Genomic DNA, 19,996 nt, shown 5'->3' with positions numbered 1-19,996 from the left:
TGCCAAGCGCTGAGAAAAGTAACAGTTACCACGTGACAACACTTTTTTTTATATAGTTTACATACTGAATATTATTCTAACGGGTTAGTTCTGAATATTATCTTTATATCCATCAAACTAAAAACTCTCAGTAAAGACACGTTTGGGCTGCTAAGTCCCGCCAGTTAAAACAAAATTATTTCATGTTGAGTTCCATTCTAGTCGCTCAAATTCTATGCAAAGAACCCATCGACTCCTAACTTCCGGGCGCTGCTGTAGCCAATGAAACGCGCTGTATGAAACACGTGGTGCAGGTCCCGCCCAATCCAGCACTCCAGCTCATGAAAGGTTCTTCAAAGGCAATAAATCACTGATTACATAAAACAAAAAAGTTGTATTTTCTTCATTAAAATGGTCCCAAAGCATATTAAGCATAGCACCCTGTGTGAAAAGTTGCATCTTACTGTATTCTATTTACACTTTCATATTGTTTTGCTAAATAAATTAGTAAGATTCTTCAAAAGCACAAGAAACCATGTTAAGACATGACAAAGGAGAGTGTGTGATGCAGCATTATCTACAAGTTTCTAAAATACACATACTGCAAGATTATACAATGAATGAATGTTGAATGTTCGCTCTCTGTTTAAGCACTAACACATTATTATGAACACTTATGACTACTCGAGTTCATTTATAATGTTCCTTGATGCTTGTTTTCATTTTCATCAGGTCTACTGTATACTGTCGATGCTTCGTTGCTGCCGCGCTCCTTACACCGAAACACATTTGTTCCCAACAACCAAGTTATGGCAATAAAGTATTGCATACCGCAGTTATTTTTAGTTCTTTATTGTTTTCTGTTATTTGACATTAGCAACAAACCCCAATTCTGTGTCAGCATCACCTCTCTACTGATCTCAACAACAGAGGACACATTATTTCATATGAGAGAAGAAAACAGAGAACAGTTATTAATACTTCAGTCACAACTCGGCAATATGGAATCTGTTACAGGGAATTATTGAATCTGGGTCAAAAATCACATTATATATTGTATTCTATAAGCAGTGTATTTCTATAAGCAGACAACCATCTATAAACAGCTCCATTTATTTGACCGACTGGAAGACCTTGTGGGCCACCTGTAGAAAACAAGAACAGAACAACAAGTTATATCAAAACTGATGTTCACAAATTATTTTAAACAGTTTTTTTCAAGAGCAAAAGAAGATTTTGAGAATTTTCTCACACACAAAATAGCAGCATACAGGTTAGGTCTGACAAACAAGAGTAAATAATGATAGATTTAGCATTTTTGGTAAAACTACTCCTTGAATGTAGGTGTGTGACTGTAAGTTGAAAAGTCTTAAATGCTAAATTCTTCTTCTAAACCTCTCTACCAATCATTAGCTATGTTTCCGCCCACAGTTGTGAATTTAAAGGGATAGTTCTCCCAAAAATGTTCTTTTTGTACTCACCCTCAAACCATCCTAGATGTATATGACTCTTCTTTCAGACGATTACAATCTGAGTTTTTATTTTTTTTAATCCCGGCTCTTCCCAGTTTTATAGCGGGAGTGAATGATACCTGAGATTTTGAAGCCCAAAAAGCGCATCGATCCATCATAAAAGTAATCCTTACGACTCCGGGGGGATAATAAAGGCCTTCTGAAGCGAAGCCATGTGTTTTTGTAAGAAAAATATCCATATTTCTAACTTCATAAAATATAATAATCACTGGCTTCCTGTAAGGGCCGCATGCGAGTCGACCTCTGAGCCGACGCATGACGAGTGACCTCTGACCTGACGCATGACGTAGGAGTAGCGTAAGCTTTGACGCTTCTCGCTGTTCAGAGCTGGGAACAAACTCAAGCTCCTCCCACATTTATCTTTAAAACTCTGGATTCTCTATCCTCTGTGCTTCCACGTTCGTCATTACTTCATGCGTCGGGTCAAAGGTCACTCTTCCACCGGAACTCCGGAAGCCAGTGATTCTAGTTTATAAAGTTATAAATATGAATATTTTTCTTACAAAAACGTATCGCTTTGCGACTTTTATGATGGATTGATGCACTTTTTTGGGCTTCAAAATCTCAGGTTTCATTCACTCCCGTTATAAAGCTGGGAAGAGCCAGGATATTTTTTAAATATAACTCTGATTGTGTTTGGCTGATAGAAGAAAGTCATATACACCTAGGATGGCTTGAGGGTGAGTAAATTATGGGATTACTATCCCTTTAAAATACGTACAAAATTGGAGTATCACATAAAACATTTACGAATAAAGCAGCGTTTCAATCCCATGTGTTCAAGAGAACAAAATCGTCACTTCCTGGGAAATCGGCGCAAAATATCAGTAAAAAAAAAGGTTGCTGCAATTGAGGAAGAAACTGTGACTCTTTTTTCCTCCATCATAAATGAGTTCGTCTCAGAGCGTCAGACGAAACACAATAAACGCTGTCATGTTCTCTTGAGTTCGGATGCTGGTGTTTGAGAACGCAATCTTGTAAGACGGAGGGAATTAACCAAATCTTTCTGATGACAGACTTTACAGGCAGAGCCACCAAACCAACATCTGAGATGCTGTGATGCGATTGGTCCGCGGGTTAGTCCAGTTATCCAATCACAGCCTCTTCTAAGGTAAAGTCACCTGAGTTTATATTTATTTAGTAAATGTGTTTCCATCGTAGATTATGCACGTCTTCTTATCGGATAAGAAAATGTATCGGCCTCGATTTATGAGTGTTTTTAGAATTTATGCACATCTTAGTGTTTCCATCCAGCGTTTTTTTTTATTTTTTTATGTGATATCCCAAAATGCACATAAAAATAGGTGGACGGAAGCATAGCTAATGGCATCCAACAGCCACGAGCACTCTTACACAGTGGTCACGAGCGTGTAGGAAGTCGAAGAGCTCCTCTGTACAGTCTTCTGTGGTCTCTGAGCGCGAGCCGACCCGGGACTCGCACGCCTCCAGACGCTCGCGTGCGTGAACACAATGCTCCGACTGCGCACACTTCTCCCTCACGACCTCTAGAGGGTCCTGCAGAGCACATATCAAACAATATTCTTCATCAAACTTGTTGCATTGACTAACTGAGACTTGTTACAACACAGGGTATACTGTTGCCCTCTTGTTGGTCTGATTGCTTCTATTGCTCTCCTCATTGGTAAGTCAATTTGGATAAAAGCGTCTGCTAAATGATTAAATGTAAATTGTGCATATCATCCAGACACAAGCCTAAAGGGTTGACTGATATAAGATGAGAGACAATGTTATGCTGGGACTTAAATATCCAAAGTGAATAGGATTTGGTATGCAAGAACACAAACGGATACATGTCAAATTTGTTTCAGTTACGATAGAGGGCGCTATAACTTCAACACCATCAACACTGCACAGCTGTGATCGCGGAAATCCACACAAAATCAATGGCATCCACAAGATCTACTATTTTTTTTTTTTTTTTTACTTTATTTAGATTTTAGCCATGTTTTCCACACACATTATGGACTCTTGCAGTTGTATTTTGGTTTGGGGGTGAAATTACCTGGACATAACTTGACAGTTTTCATGAGATTCACCTTAATATTACATTTTAAAAATTCCAAGTAATAATTTCACTCTTTTAAATGAATAATTAAATTACTGTAATTAATAATAGTTTACTCATTCAAAAGTGACTTACAGTACACTCATTTACTGAGATAACCTGAGGTCTTGATCAAGGGCACAATAGTGAAAGTTTATGGAATTGACCCATTAACCACTTTAAAGCAATTGGTAAATATTTTTTTAAATTCATATGGATTGATTTGGACATAATGTGGGAATATAATATTGGTCAGATATATGATACATAGGAGACATACCACCATGTCCTCCTCCTCTTCTTCTTCTTCCTCCTCCTGAACATAACAAAGTATATTAATAGGTTACTAATGTTCATTCATATACACATGAACAGTATGAAAATAAAAGTAATACATAGGATACCTAGGATGAGTGTGTTCACACGTACAAGACTAAGTCAAAATCTCACGCAACAGTTTAGACAGCAGAAGCATGCAATAATATTATATATGTACATAATAATCAACCTCTAGATCAGGCTCGGCCACATACACCAGAACGTTTCGACATAAAGCGGCTCCTTTGCCCCCTAAATTACATTTAAACCGCTCAGCAAAACACTATATGCTAATATACCTCCTCTGGCTCTCCGTTCATGATCATTTTGTCTTCTAAAACCATGATTTCAGCTCAGTTTTCCAGAAGTGACCCTCTGTAGACTGTAATAATCGCCAATGGAGGACAGCGTGACACTTTCCGGAAGTTGTAAGAGCTTAAAGACGTTCTTGCAAAGAGAGACGTCCACCTCTGCCAACTTCCGGTTCACCGCGTTCATGTCATGCAAACACCAAAATTTGTGTATAATTGTGTATGCGACACTTATATTGAATAAAGTGTAGTTTTTAGCGAGACACGTATGTAAAATATGACATATTTCCTCATTTAAATACGACTAGCGTTGATCTACGTTACATTGTAAATGCTTTGCTGCCATCTGTTGGCTCGGAGAATGAACGTCAGTTCAACCAAGTCTGTCATTAAAAGGTAAAATATTATCATCCAAAACTGAAGGGTTATCAGGTTTAGTGTATACAGCTCTTGTATTAGATGTTCCACAATCAGTCATAATAGAAGTGGATACTATTTTGTTTAATTTCATAATTCATGACCATTTGTTGTGTATATATTTATGGAATATTTTCCCTGAATTGATTTTTGAAAAGCTTTAAAAAAATGTTTTTATTATTTAATTTTGATATAAATAAGGTTCCGATAAAGCTTTCTTGTTTTCATTTTTTTTTATTATTATTATTATTACAGATGCTTATTTTTAAACATAACTTTTCTCCACAACAAATATATTACCTTTAAAAACAAGTCCTTATTCTACAGAAACTGGTGATAATGGTAAAATATTGGTGAGACAGTTACTCTATTTAAGAATAAAAGACATCTATTTAATTACTGTGAATTCCTTAATTATTATAAGATCCCTGTAATTGAATTAAAAAAAGAGTTTGCAATAGTATTTGATGCCATTCCTAGTTGCCTTATTCAACTTTTATTAGGTCATATATCCTCTGAGTCTATCTCAGTTAAGTATTAACAGTGTGAGGATTAAAGATAAAACAATTTTTTAATAACTTTTATATGAAAACATAATGCAGAAAAATATCACTTGCCTAAATGCAAACCATTTTGAAATTTAATGTATAACCAGACTGAATGGAATTTAGTTACTGTCTCACCAGTAAAGTTATGGAAATTACATATAAAGTTATTCATTTGATTTACCCAGTGAGACATGGAGATACTGTACATGTGTGTCTTTTAGAGGAAGAATCCATATCTGATATTTATACTCACAAAATTAAAGATTCAGCTATTTGGTAAAGATATATTTTTATTGTATAAGAGTAAGAGTTTATTATTATTTATTATTTAAGAATTATGTATGGAAAATACCATATAGCCTACATAAACAAAAATGGACAAATAATAAACCTGCATCGTATGTTTTTTAAACTGAACTTATGTATTAGGCTATATTGAGGCCCTAAAAGGAAAACGGATATTTAGAATTTTAGTTGGTAATTTCTTGTAAATTAGTTTTTCCTCCTTTTTGTTGTTTCCTTAATGCTATTATGAATATAATAGTTGAATACATTGTGAAGTGTAGGCTATATTATGTCAAGGTTCTAGTTAATGCAATAAAAACGTTAAATATAGACTGTTTAAATGCACGTTATGGCAATAATTATATGTATAATAATAATTATAAGGCACATTTTTACTAGGAAGGTTAGATCAGCATGGCCTAATTAATATTCATGAGTTATAGACATGGAGATAGAAAACTCTTGTCAAAAATAAAGGTGAAGAAAAAAGGATTTCTTAGCGAACAACTGAAATAATGGCAATTCCTTAATATTTTTATTGGCAATAGGCCTACACTTGTGCTTTACACGTCCTTCCATTCAAACGAACAGCCTTTCTCCCAGGATCGGCCATTTTGAGCGCAGTTTGTAGTCTCCCTCTTTATTGAAGGGCTCTGATCTCCATTCGCACAGGAAATCGGTTAAAAGCATAGACAGTATATAAACGGTTAAAAGTTGTAACACCCGGGCGTTCATTTGTTGTGGTTAACACTACCAGAGTTCTTGAAGACCCAGAGACAGACTACACACTGTCTCAACCGGTCACAACACACTGAGCAACTGTTATGGAGAGTTTTAATTTGCAACAACTTGCCTCAGATATGATTAATAACTGGACGCCGATGTTTGCAGCCACAGTTTGCGGTACAGGTGCGTTAATTCTCTTCTGGAAATGGACAAATGAGGAGATTCAGAAGAAAATACTAAACGCACAGAAGAGCCGTGATGAATCACTTCAACGGGCTGAACAAGCGGTGCAACAATTTAAAATACAAGTAATAAAAATCTAACATGCATCAATTATTAATGCAATATGCATTATGTATAGAGTAAGTGTTTATGAATTTGCATGTCATTCGTTTAGATCAAGGGAAGCCATGGTTCTCACGGCTATTGAAACTCTGAAATTATCATGTTGTCACTATATTGTGTAAGTTGTCACAGTGGAACCTGCCACTGCTGAATAGAATTATTTAGCAAAGTTTAGCAAAAAATCCATTGTTTTTTCTATTATATAATAATTATTACATTTAAAGCAAATTAAATACAATTAAATAATTTATTAAATTAAGTAATCAAGCCATCAAATTTAAATTAATTAATAAAATTAAAACAAACTAAATGTGTCAACTTTCCCCCATCTGACTTTTATGGAGAACAACCCTCAGTTTATCTTCACTATATTGTTGACTTTTGACCTAAATTATGTGAGTGTGGTGTCATTGTGTTCATCTTAACAGATATTATATTACTAAAATATTATGATACTGGAAAACTTCCCCTATATATTTTTAACTAAATGTTTGGAAATCAACATAGAAAACCACCTCTATATAAGCATTTGTTTAACTGGATTTTTGCCTCAAGTTAGGGAGATCAAGCCACTGTGACAACTAGCCCCAGTCTCCCCTAGGTGAATATGTAAACATCTGATGTTTGTTTCTTGCATCTTTCCAGAACCCAGACTTTGAGAGCAGTTCAATAGTATCTCTGTCTTTGTCGGAGCTCACTGGGAAACTCCAGGACGGCTCCCTGCAGCCGGATGCTGTTCTACATGCTTACATGGAAAAGGTTGTGACTGCGGCCATATTTTACCTGTCCATAATTCTTTATGGGATTTATGTTTATTCCCAGCTTCAGAGGTTTACAAATAACTTTTTTTTTATTGTAAATCTTTTTAAACATTGATCCATCTTTTGCTGTCTTTTCTAGATGCCATTTACTAATAGTTTTAATTTTTACTCATATTTAAATCTCATTAAGTAAGTAAATAAATATGTCTCTTCTTCAAGAAAGAAAAGTTCTGATTTCTAAAAAATATAACATTGCAGTTATGGTATATGGCAAATAATTCATTTGAATTGATTTGGTCATAATGTGGGAAATCAAACCAACATTGGGCATTCTGAGTTGATGCATTTAAGAAAAAATAGACATGCAGCCCAACATAGTAATAATTAACAGAAAAAAGATAAGAGCGTGTATCCGCTGTGTAAAAAATACAAAACTTTTGCCTGGATCATAAGAACAATCTGTCCTGTAGCGTCTGGACAATCAGACACAAACAAATTATTATTATTTTTTTTTTTTTTTAATGAATAATCCAGCAAACTCACTCTCCCAACAAAGGCCTGTGAAACTTCCCCCAAAACTAACATCACAAATGAAGTGAACACACTGGCAGAACACGGTGTCCTGTTACAGGACACATTAGCCCCTTTCACACAGAGATTCCCGAAAATACACGGATAAAGTGACCCGGGTTCGTTTGATTTTGGTTCATTCACACTGCCAGTGATTTTCCGGAATCAGAGAGTGCGTTCACACACAACCCGTAAAAATCCTGTAAAGAGACGTGACATCTCAGCAGCGTCTTATATGCCTGGTTCAGATTACAAGATTTTTTTGTCTGTTACGATAGTCACTCTGTCAGATTACACGATTTTGACTCCTAAAAATCTTGTCATATCGTGGACAAGAAACATGTCTGACTACACGTTGCTTTCCGACTCTCACGCTCACTCACATACACACACACTCACACACACACGCTCACTCTCTCACACACACACACACACACACACACATTCACTCGCACATATACACACGCACTCACTCACATATTCACTCATGTTATCTCACTCACACTCTCGCTCACTCGCGCACACACACACACACACACACACACACACACACACACAGACATTCCAACCGTCGTCGTGGAGGACTGAGAAAAAATTAAACATGCTAGTCTTTTCATCGTGATGTCGTGAAGCATCGCAGTAGGTTGTTGCCCACTATGACACACTATACGAGATGAAACGATCGAATCTTGCGTCCCGACGTCCGTTGTCGTTTGCGAATCCCCACGACACCCTACGACAAACGGATTGTGCCAAAATCGGGCTAAAATCGTGTAATCTGAACCAGGCATTAAGTTTGCTTATGAGCTGCGATTTCTCTCTCTCTCGAGAAACCACACATTTTTTTTCTCTGATTCAATCATAAACTTGCGCATTACGTACCGTTTCACAGCTGGCGAACGATCCCGGCTTCAGCGTCATCACTACGACACGGCATTATTACTGCTTTTGTTCACACAGCGCTTGTTCCAGGACTGAACACGGCAATGTTACTAGGTTCCCAACCCGGCATTGATGCTGGCATCAATCCCGGGTCGTGTTTGCGTTCACACAGAAGGCGTTCTGGCAATTTCCTGGGATCATCGCGCTGTGTGAAAGGGGCTATTGAGACTGATAAGAGTTTTACGACCCCAAAAGAAAACTCCAGAGAGTTGTGACTCACTTAATTCTCACTGAGAAGGAGAAATAAACCCTGTTAATCCTATATATTCTATAATCACTTGAGAAATGTGTAAACATGTATCTAATTTTCCCACCTCATGATTTTCCTTTTATCTGGTTTGGATATTGTATTCTTGTAAACTCTATTGGGTTAATGTTTCAGACTTTGCATACTATGGTTAACCAAAATCATATATGTGGCATGTTTGGTCTCTATAAACTCCAATCTTCATCCCCGATTTGTTAATTTACATTACATTTTGTTAACTTTGTGACTCATTTACTGAAGCTTTTATGAAAACACACTTGCAGCTGCGCAGCTAGCACATCAAGCGTCTGGCTCGCTCATAGGCTGTGCTCTGACATGTAACCGATGAGCATCATCATACGTCAGAGCTCCCCAAGGGGTGTGGCCTTAGCCTATAACAGTCCCCCGAAATCGCCATTATAGCAGATATCACTCCTTCAGCGACAACTGCATGTCTCTGACTGACTACTGCAAGCTTCGCCGTTGAACAAGCCCTTCAGTTTGAGCGAGCATTCTCTCAGCGGACTACGCCCTTCAGCTGTTTTCCACTGACGCCGTCTCACCTGTGGCTATCCGGCGACGATTACGACAATATATCCTTTTAACTATGCCTAGTTCATCCTGCGCCACGTGCAGACTCAAGCTGCACGAGGCCGATGGACACGCGAGCTGCATTTCTTGCCTGGGAGTTCTCCACGCGGAAAATGCACTCTCTGCTGGCGGATGTGAGGCCTGCAAAAGCATGCTGATCTCCGTGCTGCGAACGCGGCTAGCTCTCTTGTGAGACGGCGACACCGCTTCACCCACACTCCCCTTCCCGGCCCTACTTCAGCCGAGGAAGAAGAAGCGGCGCAGCCAAAGGCCCCCCAAAAGCATGGATGTAAGCGAACGCACGCTGGCCGTGTCCCCGTGTGCCTCGCCTTCTCCAGAGCTGACACCCTCACCGGTACTGTTCGAAAGAGACCAGTGCCCCCCTAGCTATGTGGCGGGCCATATCTCCTTTGGTGGGTCGATCGAGCACGACGACAGCCTGTTTATCGCTGCATCTGAGGAGGAATGGCCGGGCTCTCTCAACGCCGTCAGAGCTTCTCAGTCGTCAGGCAGCGTTTCAGCGACCAGGACTAACTCCGACGCGGGAATGCTTCGGATCCTGATCAAGGCCATCACGGTGGGCCTCGCCCGAGGAGCCGCCTCGTAGTCGGCTGGATGGCTGGTTTCTCTCGGGGGGCCAACAGGCCCCTTGTCACAAACCTGCGCCATTTTTCCCCGAAGTCCACGAGGAGCTGACTAAGGCGTGGCGCGCACCCTATTCAGTGCGGGTGGGTTCGTCGGTTTCCGCGACACTCTCATCAGTTGACGGTGCAGCGGAAAAAGGCTATGAGTCATTGCCTCCCCTTGAAGAGGCCGTGGCAGCTCATTTGTGCCCGAACACGGTGGCTAACTGGCGAGCTAGAGCTATCCACCCCAACAAACCCTGTAGAGCCACATCAGCCCTCGCTGGACACGCGTATTCCGCCTCTGGCCAGGCTGCATCGGCTCTACACACCATGGCTGTGCTACAGGTCTACCAGGCCAAACTCCTCCAGTCGATGGATGAGGCTGGCCCGGACCCCGAGGCCCTCAGCGATCTCAGAAGTGCAACGTACCTAGCCTTGCGTGCTACGAAGGCTACAGCAAAGGCCATAGGCAAGAGCATGGCGAGCTTGGTTGTTTTAGAGCGCCACCTCTGACTTAAACTGACCGGGATTAAGGAGACGGACAAGACACGATTTCTCGACGCCCCCGTATCCAGCTCTGGCCTCTTCGGCCTGGCGGTGAAGGGGTTCTCGGAGAGATTCACCGAGGCACAGAAGGCGTCCCAGGCCATGCAACACTTCTTGCCGAAGCGCTCGAGCTCTGCGTCCAGCAAGACCAAGCCAGCTTCTTCGCCTCACCCAGCCAAGCCAGCGAAGCAGGTATCTCAGCCCCACCCTGCGGCTGATACCTTCCGCCAGCCGCGGTCGGCTAAACGTTACCCGATGCTCCGGCGTCAGGGCCCACGTCCCAGCGCTGTGAGCGACCCGGTACCGCCGAAGTCGTCCTAGCAAGGACAAAAAGAGTATGCTTCACAATCACAACCCATGGGTTCACGGTCCCCCTACACTAGGTGGCCCCTTCCCTGTTGTAACACTGACTCCCCCCCCAGGTGAAAGCTTGTACAGTCAGTCAAACACTCAATATGTGCACAAATCACAATACAAGGGTAGTAGGTCCCCACATGTTAGGGGACTCATCCCAATCAGTGGTTCAATCCCTGGCCACATGGGTGCAGGCCTGGCAAGCCATCCCCGGTGTGTCGAGTTGGGTCATAAACATTATAAAGCGAGGCTACTCGCTCCAATTCGCTCGCAGACCCCCAAAGTTTCAGGCGGTTGTCGAGTCTTCAGTGAGAAGCAACGTGGGTCACGTGCTTCGCCCCGAGGTACAGAATTTGTTAGCAAAAGGGGCGATAGAATTAGTCCCCCCCGCGCAAACATACTCAGGGTTTTATAGCCGTTATTTTCTAATTCCGAAAAAAGACGCCGGTCTCAGACCCATACTAGATTTGAGACATTTGAACAAAGCTCTCATGAGACGGCCGTTCAAAATGTTGACTATCAAACACATCCTCGCGCAAATTCGCCCGGGGGACTGGTTTGTCACGATGGATCTGAAAGATGCATACTTTCATATTCAGATAAACCCTCATCACAGGCCATTCTTGAGATTCGCCTTCGAGGGTCAAGCTTATCAATACACAGTTCTGCCTTTCGGCCTATCCCTAGCACCCCATACATTCACGAAGTGCATGGATGCAGCGCTTCTCCCCTGAGACATCAGGGAGTGCGCGTGATGAACTATCTCGACGACTGGCTAGTGCTGGCACAATCGAGAACCGAGCTAATAGCTCACAGAGATTTGATTCTCGGCCATTTGAAATGCCTGAGTCTCACAATCAATGTTACCTAGAGCAAACTGACCCCCAGCCAGAGTGTAGTCTTTCTGGGCACAGTTCTAGACTCGGTGGCGATGACAGCGCGGCTCACACGAGAGCGCGTGCTCTCAGTGCAGACACTAGCAGCCTCGTTTAGAGCACACGCCCCTGAGAAAATTTCAGAAACTTCTCAGTCTCATGACAGCGGCATCGTCAGTACTCTGTATGGGACTACTGCGCATGCGTCCGCTGCAGCACTGGCTGAAACATTGTGTGCCAACCCATGCATGGCAGTCCGGCAGCCTGCGTATCATGGTGAATCACGGTTGTTTGAGAGCCCTGGTTCCCTGGCGGGCTCAGGACTGGTACCTCAAGGGTGTGACCATGGGGGTAGTTTCCAGAAGGAAAGTGGTGTTTACAGACGCATCCAACCTGGGTTGGGGTGCTCTGCACGAGGGCAAGCCTGTCTCCGGCCTCTGGTCGAGCACAGAGCAGAGCTTACATATCAACTGTCTGGAAATGAAAGCAGTTGGTTTAGCTCTGAAAGCATTACTGCCAAACTTAAAAAGTCACCATGTCCTGGTCTGCACGGACAACATGTCAGTGGTGGCTTACATAAATCGCCAAGGCGGCATCAGGTCAGGCAACCTGTATGCCATGGCGAGAGACCTCCTCATATGGGCACAGACCAATCTGCGCTCTCTTAGGGCAATGCATATCGCGGGCGTTCAGAATCTGGGTGCGGATATGCTCTCACGGGGCAACACTTCCCTAGGCGAGTGGTCCCTGAACTCACAGACAGTCCGTCTGATATGGGGTGTGTTCGGAGAGGCCGAGATAGACCTTTTTGCCTCAAGATCCAACACCCATTGCAGAATGTTCTTCTCGAAAAGCAGGGATGCGTTGACCCATCACTGGCCCAACCGTCCCCTTTACGCTGTCTCGATGATTCCACAAGTCATCAAACGGGTCAGGGAGAGCGGGTGCCCAGTCCTGCTGGTGGCCCCTCTCTGGAGATCCAGACCGTGGTTTCCGGAGCTGATTCAGCTATCAGACACAGTCCCTTGGCCTGTTCCGATGAGGAAAGACCTCCTCTCTCAGGCAGAAGAGACGATATGACACCCTCGACCCGACTTATGGGCCCTCCATGTGTGGCCCCTAAACGGGTACCCAGGGACCTTCACGGGAAGGTCTTAAACACTATCTCTGAAGCCAGGGCCTGCTGGCTGGACAAATAATTGGCCCTTTGGGGACAGTAAAGTTACCTTGACCTTGAGACATAAAGTCGCAATTGCGTCTAATAGTCAGGTCCGAATCTTCAAGATTGTGTAACCCTGTAGGCATTTTTGAGGAAAAGTTGTTATACCACATTTTTAGAAAGTTCAATGTCTCCTGAATAAGGATCCACCGTATAACATTGAAATAAGGGTCCCATTTTCTTGTAATTGTTATCGAAACAATAGGTGCATTATTCACAGCCGAAACACTACAGGTGGATAGGGTAAAATTTTTAAGTTATAGATATCACCATAAAACCTTTCCAGTTTTTCACTTACATATAGACAGACATTTTTTGTATTACAAGTTTTCTGAAATGTCATGTTTACATATGCAAATGAGGCATACCAGTATATATATATATATATAATTTGAGGGGCAGGCATACCAGTACGCGGTTCTCCCTTTCGGGCTAGCCCTGTCACCTCGTGTCTTCACGAAGGTTGTCGAGGCAGCCCTTGTTCCTCTTCGGGAACACGGGGTTCGCATCCTGCACTATCTCGACGACTGGCTGATCCTAGTTCACTCTCGAGACAAGGTTTGCGAACACAGGGACCTAGTGCTCCGGTACCTAGCTCTTCTGGGCCTTCGGGTCAACTGGGAGAAGAACAAACTCTGCTCCGTGCAGAGGATCTCTTTTCTCGGTATGGAAATCGACTCGGTCACCATGTGCGCGCAGCTTACGAGCGAGAGCGCGCAGTCACTGCTGACTTGCCTTCGTCAGTTCGAGGGCAAGAGTGCGGTTCCACTGAAACTATTTCAGAGGCTCCTGGGGCATATGGCAGCCGCAGTAACGCAGCTCGGATCGCTTCATATGAGACCGCTTCAGCTTTGGCTTCGCGATCGAGTCCCAAGGTGGGCATGGCAACACGGCACGCTCCGAGTCCCAGTGACTTCGACCTGCCGTCAGACCTTCACCCCGTGGACGAACCTCAGTTTTCTACGGGCTGGAGTGCCCATAGAACGAGTTTCCCGTCATGTTGTTGTATCAACAGATGCCTCCACAGTGGGCTGGGGCGCCATGTGCAATGGACATGCTGCCACGGGCTCCTGGACAAGACCCCAGCGCCTTTGGCATGTCAATTGCCTCAAGTTGCAGGCTGTACGTCTCGCCCTGCACCGCTTCTGTGCGTTGCTCAGGGGTCAGCACGTATTAGTCCGATCAGAAAATACCACGACAGTAGCGTACATCAACCATCAAGGTGGTCTGCGCTCCCGCCGTATGTCGCAACTCGCCCGCCACCTCCTCATATGGAGTCAGAAGCGTCTGAGGTTGCTTCGAGCCACGGCAGCTTTCACGCTTGGCTAGGTGCCTCCATGTGCATGGTTCCCCCTCTGGGCGACCCCCACGTGTGTATTCCACTGTAAGCCTCTCTGAGCATGTGTCTTTCCCTCGGCAAGCCACCTTGCCATCCCTGGGGTTGAAATATTCCACCTGCGGCTGGACACCCCAGTGATTCTCCATATGCAGCCCCCTGGGGTCATGTGTATTCCAAGTCCCCCCCTTCGGGCTGGGCATAATTGCATATTTCCACTGAGATATGCTTCCCAGTGTACCTTGGTACCTTGGCATAATTCCAGCAGCCATTAAAAACTGTCCCTTTCATGTTAATGTTGGCTTTTCATTGTTTACATGTTTAAATATTCTGAGAATGCATAGTTTAGTTCTAATGTTTAATGTTTAAACTGCAATAAATGCATTAAAACTTTTTTTTAGTTTTTTTTTTGGCAGCCATTTTGTTTTTATTGTTTATGCCAAAACAGTGATGTTTACAACTTGTTATACGGCAGAAATGGATTCAGCACCTAAAAATCATATAGAAACAACACTTGAAGTACTTTTCCTCAAAAATGCCTACTGCATCTTATCCAGGGCTATTTATCTATTTTGGGACTCGACTATAATAAAGTCAAAATAGTGAGATATAAACTCACAATTCTGAGAAAACAGTCAATCTTTTTTTTCCTTGCATTTGCGAGTTTATAGCTCACAATTTATATATATATATATATATATATATATATGTATTTATTTATTTTTATTTTGGGATGATATAGAAAAAAGTGCAGAAAAACTAATGCAAACAATAAGCTATTATCAGCGCTTATTGTTGAGGTCTGTTTGAATGAAACCACTTGGTATCACAAACTGAGATGTGTAATGTCACACTTCTAAGGCTCTGGAAGTGAACAAGAATCTGAACTGCAGCACTGAGATCTTAATGGAGTCTGTGGAGCAACTGACAGAAATCAACACTCAAAAGAAAGGTCTTCTGTATGGAGTGCCGATCAGCATCAAGGACAACTTTGGATATAAGGTCAATATAAGAGAACAGAGGATTACCAGGGGAAGACAGGTGACTTCCTGTTTGTGGTGTACGTAACTTCCTGTTTGCGTGTGCAGGGTCATGATTCTTCATGTGGTGTTGTGGGTAAGTTGGATCAGCCTGCGGTCATGGACAGTGTGGTGGTTACAGTGCTAAAGAAACAGGGCGCCATCCCGTTCATCAAGACCAACATACCACAAGGCCTTCTCAGGTGAGTAAACACTGCACATCATTCCTGTGGGAAAAACCTGGTGATGTCAGATGATTTGCAGAGCAAGATGAGCCATGGGAATGAATCTTAAGCCAATGAGAGAGTATGAACAGACCATGCAGTTAGCAACTCTTTTACTGGAGCTTAGTCAATAAAGTTAATTTGTATTTTTCTGACATTATTAATGACAGTAAGCACCTTTATCCTCCAGTTGTTAATGTGAAAACTTATTTTCATTACAATGGGGAAAAAAAAAAAATATATATATATATATATAAATATATATTTCTTAAATTGTAAAGTACAGTTGTAAGTTTAAAATGTCAGTGTTTATTGTACTGAATTTAATTTGCTCTTTTTAATAAAATAAAAATAAAAAAATTTGTATTGCATGTCACAACATTGTCACAGTGCAAAAATAAAATAATAATAATAATAATGCTCCTAAAGATGAGGGTTTTTTTTTCATTCTTTCCAGAAGGTAATGTCTCATTTTTATTTTCATTTTGCAGTGACCGTTCTTCGTGAAATTAAACTTTCACCTCACAAAGCACCTCATTTTCTATAGAACAGAGACATGCAAGCCCTCTGTTCAGGCTTTTTTTTTTTTTTTTTGCTAGTATGCTGTTTCTTTTTTTTTTCACAAATATCTTTATTGAATTTTCAAACGTTTTCCAGACATACAAAAGAAAAAATGTACAAAGAAACATAAAAAGGAAAAAACTAAAGACAAGGCCTCCCCCCACCCTAGAACCCCATGCTCACTCCATCAGCAAAAAGTATAGTTTACATGGCGCAAGAAAGGCAACCACATATCTTTAAAATCCTCAAGTTTTCCTCTCGCAATGTAGGTCAGTTTCTCCAGTGCCAGGTTGCTAAACATTAGTTTAATCCACTGGTTTATCTTTGGTCTTTCTGTGTCCTTCCAGTTCAGAGCGATTACATGTTTAGCCTGCAATAAGCAGAAACTAACAAGCTTCCTCTTACTGTAGTAGTCCCTTTAAAACCATTAGGAAAAATGTGCAGTATAAGCAGAGTTTACCGTCCATAGGCATGTTGCAATCAAACGGGAAATAAATGTAGTAACCTCCTTCCAAAAAATCTGAAGTTCTGGACACTACCACATACAATGAAGAAGAGTGCCCTTGTCTACACCACATTTTACACAGACATCAGGAATATTAGAATTAAAATGGTGAAGTTTTACATGAGTAATATAGGTTCTAAATAACCATTTGTACTGCAGCAATCTAAACCCGCGTGTTAATAGTTTGCGTCTGTGCCAACAGGCAAGAATTGTTCCACTCATCATCTGAAATTTCTGTTTGTAAATCAGTTTTCCATGCTTGTAAATAAGAAAGACTACTTTCTTTTGAGGAAAGTAGTAAAATGTTGTAAAATTTGGAAAGCAGGCCTCTACTCTAATGATGGTTAACGGCTATGTTCTCTATAGTGGAGAGTGGGGGTTTCACAGTTGACTTTAGTTGGGTAGTGATGAAACTTATAACCTGTAAATACTTAGTGTTTTTTCTGGGCAAACCATATTTATTTACCAATTGCTCAAAAGACATCAATACTCCTTCACTATATAGGTCCCCAATTTTATTCAAGCCATTATTCAGCCAAATTCTAAACCCCATGTCTGCTCTTCCTGGTTTAAATCTATAATTTCCCCAAATTGCCGACAAACATGAGAGCCTAGATACCTCCGACAAGGCAGAATGAGATTGGTGCCAGACTGATATTGTGTTTTTGAGAAAAGGATTTTTCGTGTCTTTTAATAATTGTTTAATTTCGGCTGCATAAAGATAAGATGTCAAAGGTAGCTTCAATGTATTGTTCTCAATGTGTATCCAAGATGGTGTATCAGTGGTAGAAAAATAATAAGTAGCAGCACAAAGTTGAGCTGCCCAATAGTACAACTTGACATTAGGCAATCTAAGCCCCTCTAATAATTGTGTTTGTATTGTAGGGTTATTTTTGTTCAGCATTAACAGGGAGCTTTTCTTTTGGTTAATTTTATACCCTGAGAATTCACCAAACATCTTCAGAATTTGGCCAACAGCCTGGACAGACCTCCCTAGATCAGTTAAAAACAAAACGACATCATCTGCAAAAAGAGACAAGCGATGTTCTGTTCCTCCGATTTGAATACCAGTAATATCAGGGGAATTACGTATTGCCATAGCGAGTGGCTCGATAGCAAACAAGAAAAGAAGGGGCGATAATGGGCATCCTTGACGTGTCGATCTACATAGGCTAAAAGGTGTCGATTAGTATGCTGTTTCTAAAAGGACTAGTCTAATATAATAGTACTTCATTTCTCTCCTGCAGACCTCAGTATTCATAACAGAGAATTCACAAAAGAGCTCTTCAAATGACAGGTCTTATTAGCATCTGTTAAAATCATGGTATTATGGCATTATGGGCTGCTATTACATGGTAACTGTGTGATATGTAAGGCTTAACTTTTGCTGCCTGAATAACCATGATTTTCAATATAAGACCTTTGTACTGAAAAATAAGTTCAAGAGTGGTTTATCTTCAGTCATAAACACCTGGGGCTCCACAATCATTAAACATTTTGTGAGAGTTGAAATTAGACAAAAGTCAAGTTTCAGGGGTCAGCTAGAATAGTACAGAAACTAGAGCAGAAGTGAGAATCTTGTCTTCAGTTGTTTCTTGAAGGTTGTGATGGTCTCAGGAAATCAGGTAGAGGCTGAAAGCTCGTTCTACCACAGAGGAACTGAGAGAGTGAAGGTTCTGGAAAGTGATTTTGTACCTTTGTATCCATTGAGACTTTTTCGATTAGTTCAACTGTAGGGATACGATATTATTGCGATACTCCAAGACATAAGGTAAAAGGTTTTAAAAAAATTAACTAGTGATTAAAATGCTAAATTTGGTTATAGAGTACATTGGGGGTGGAAATGAATATGGCTTGGACTTGGTGCTGATAACCCAATGCACAGGACAAGAGTGACACCAGAATAAAAATATTCATGATTCTGAAGCTGAAAAAACTGAATTATTTTAGACGAATATGCTTGCACTCTATCACTGACTAGATATATCAAAAATAATACTTTTTTTACTGGTAACATGACATTTGGCATTATCAGGACCCACACATGATCCTCCATTGCATTATTATACATCAACATTATATATAGTAGTTTAATGTAGTACTGACACTAGAACTCTGTAAACTTGAATTTTTTCTCACATAGTAATTTTCATTTTGGGTGAACTATACACAATACTTATTGTCACTATCCACGATACATATTGTTGCATTTTTGTATTGCGATATATTGTGACACGATATATTATTACACCCCTATTCATTTGTATCCAACCCAACCTCTCTGTATTTGTATCGACTGTAGTTATGAGTGCAGTAACCCCATTTATGGGCAAACCTTGAACCCCTGCAACCTCAAGAAGACGCCTGGCGGTTCATCTGGAGGAGAGGGAGCTCTGATCGGAGGAGGCGGATCTATCCTGGGCATTGGCACTGACATTGGAGGGAGCGTTCGTATCCCATCAGCCTTCTGTGGGATTTGTGGATTTAAGCCCACATCGAAGAGGATAAGGTTCGTATGTGTCTTTGGACATTTGTTTCATTTTCCAAAGCAAAGGGTTCACAGCAGTTCTTGCTTCAGTAAATGACAACAAAGCTTTTAAAGATTCTGTCAGACAAATAAGTGTTTTATAAAATGCCTTGTGCCACCTCAAGGTAAATTAATGGATGTTGAGATTTTGCTATGTTTAAACAGTAACAGGGTTAACGTTTCATGATGTTGAGCCATTACTAGCCTTGTGCTCAAGGTCACGACACTACAAGGTGTTTATTAGAAATATAATTTAATGCCCATATTGCCATATTGTTTACTATAGAAAATCAAGGTAACGGAGTTGATCATTTAAGAGACAAATCTAACAACATTAAAAAAAACATGTTAACACATTTACAGCGTACAGGTGTCACTTCATAGTGATGATGATGTCATAATTTTTTGTGTGTAAATTCTGATTAAGAACACATAATCTCATAATCAGAGTATGATTATGGTCATTAAGGGATAGTTATAATGGCAACAGGGTGGACGCATAACATTAGGAAAACAACTTCAAGTATTTGAATAATGCATTATATCTATTAATATCTTTAAAAAAAT

At 41.1% G+C, this 19,996-nt stretch overlaps 2 protein-coding genes across 5 annotated transcripts in view; one reads left to right on the top strand and one right to left on the bottom strand.

The window, feature by feature from the left end:
* Positions 1-815: 815 nt before the first annotated feature.
* uqcrh (ubiquinol-cytochrome c reductase hinge protein) lies at positions 816-4,510 on the bottom strand. The gene is made up of 4 exons (XM_081380004.1): positions 4,194-4,510; positions 3,857-3,892; positions 2,865-3,026; positions 816-1,124 (listed from the first exon to the last, which is right to left on the bottom strand). Exons 1-4 carry the CDS (start codon positions 4,236-4,238, stop codon positions 1,092-1,094), a joined length of 276 nt encoding a protein of 91 aa, XP_081236130.1. The 5' UTR covers positions 4,239-4,510; the 3' UTR covers positions 816-1,091.
* A 1,642-nt stretch (positions 4,511-6,152) lies between these two features.
* The window catches only part of LOC308699656 (fatty-acid amide hydrolase 1-like), a 30,817-nt gene continuing 16,973 nt past the window's right edge, over positions 6,153-19,996 (top strand). For 2 of the 4 annotated variants that reach the window (XM_081380556.1, XM_081380557.1), the window contains exons 1-5: positions 6,175-6,489; positions 7,172-7,285; positions 15,455-15,595; positions 15,682-15,815; positions 19,205-19,411. In XM_081380556.1, coding sequence (XP_081236682.1) covers positions 6,280-6,489; positions 7,172-7,285; positions 15,455-15,595; positions 15,682-15,815; positions 19,205-19,411 — 806 coding nt within the window. In that variant the 5' untranslated portion in view covers positions 6,175-6,279. Of the gene's footprint in view, positions 6,490-7,171; positions 7,286-15,454; positions 15,596-15,681; positions 15,816-19,204; positions 19,412-19,996 lie in introns of all 4 variants that reach the window. The other 2 variants (XM_081380558.1, XM_081380559.1) reach the window with 2 other exon arrangements.

The sequence above is a fragment of the Scardinius erythrophthalmus genome (genome assembly GCF_964197995.2).
Source record: "Scardinius erythrophthalmus genome assembly, chromosome: 12".
Taxonomy (NCBI): domain Eukaryota; kingdom Metazoa; phylum Chordata; class Actinopteri; order Cypriniformes; family Leuciscidae; genus Scardinius; species Scardinius erythrophthalmus.
Note: the sequence above shows the minus strand (reverse complement) of the source record. Positions and strands in the feature narration are given on the sequence as shown.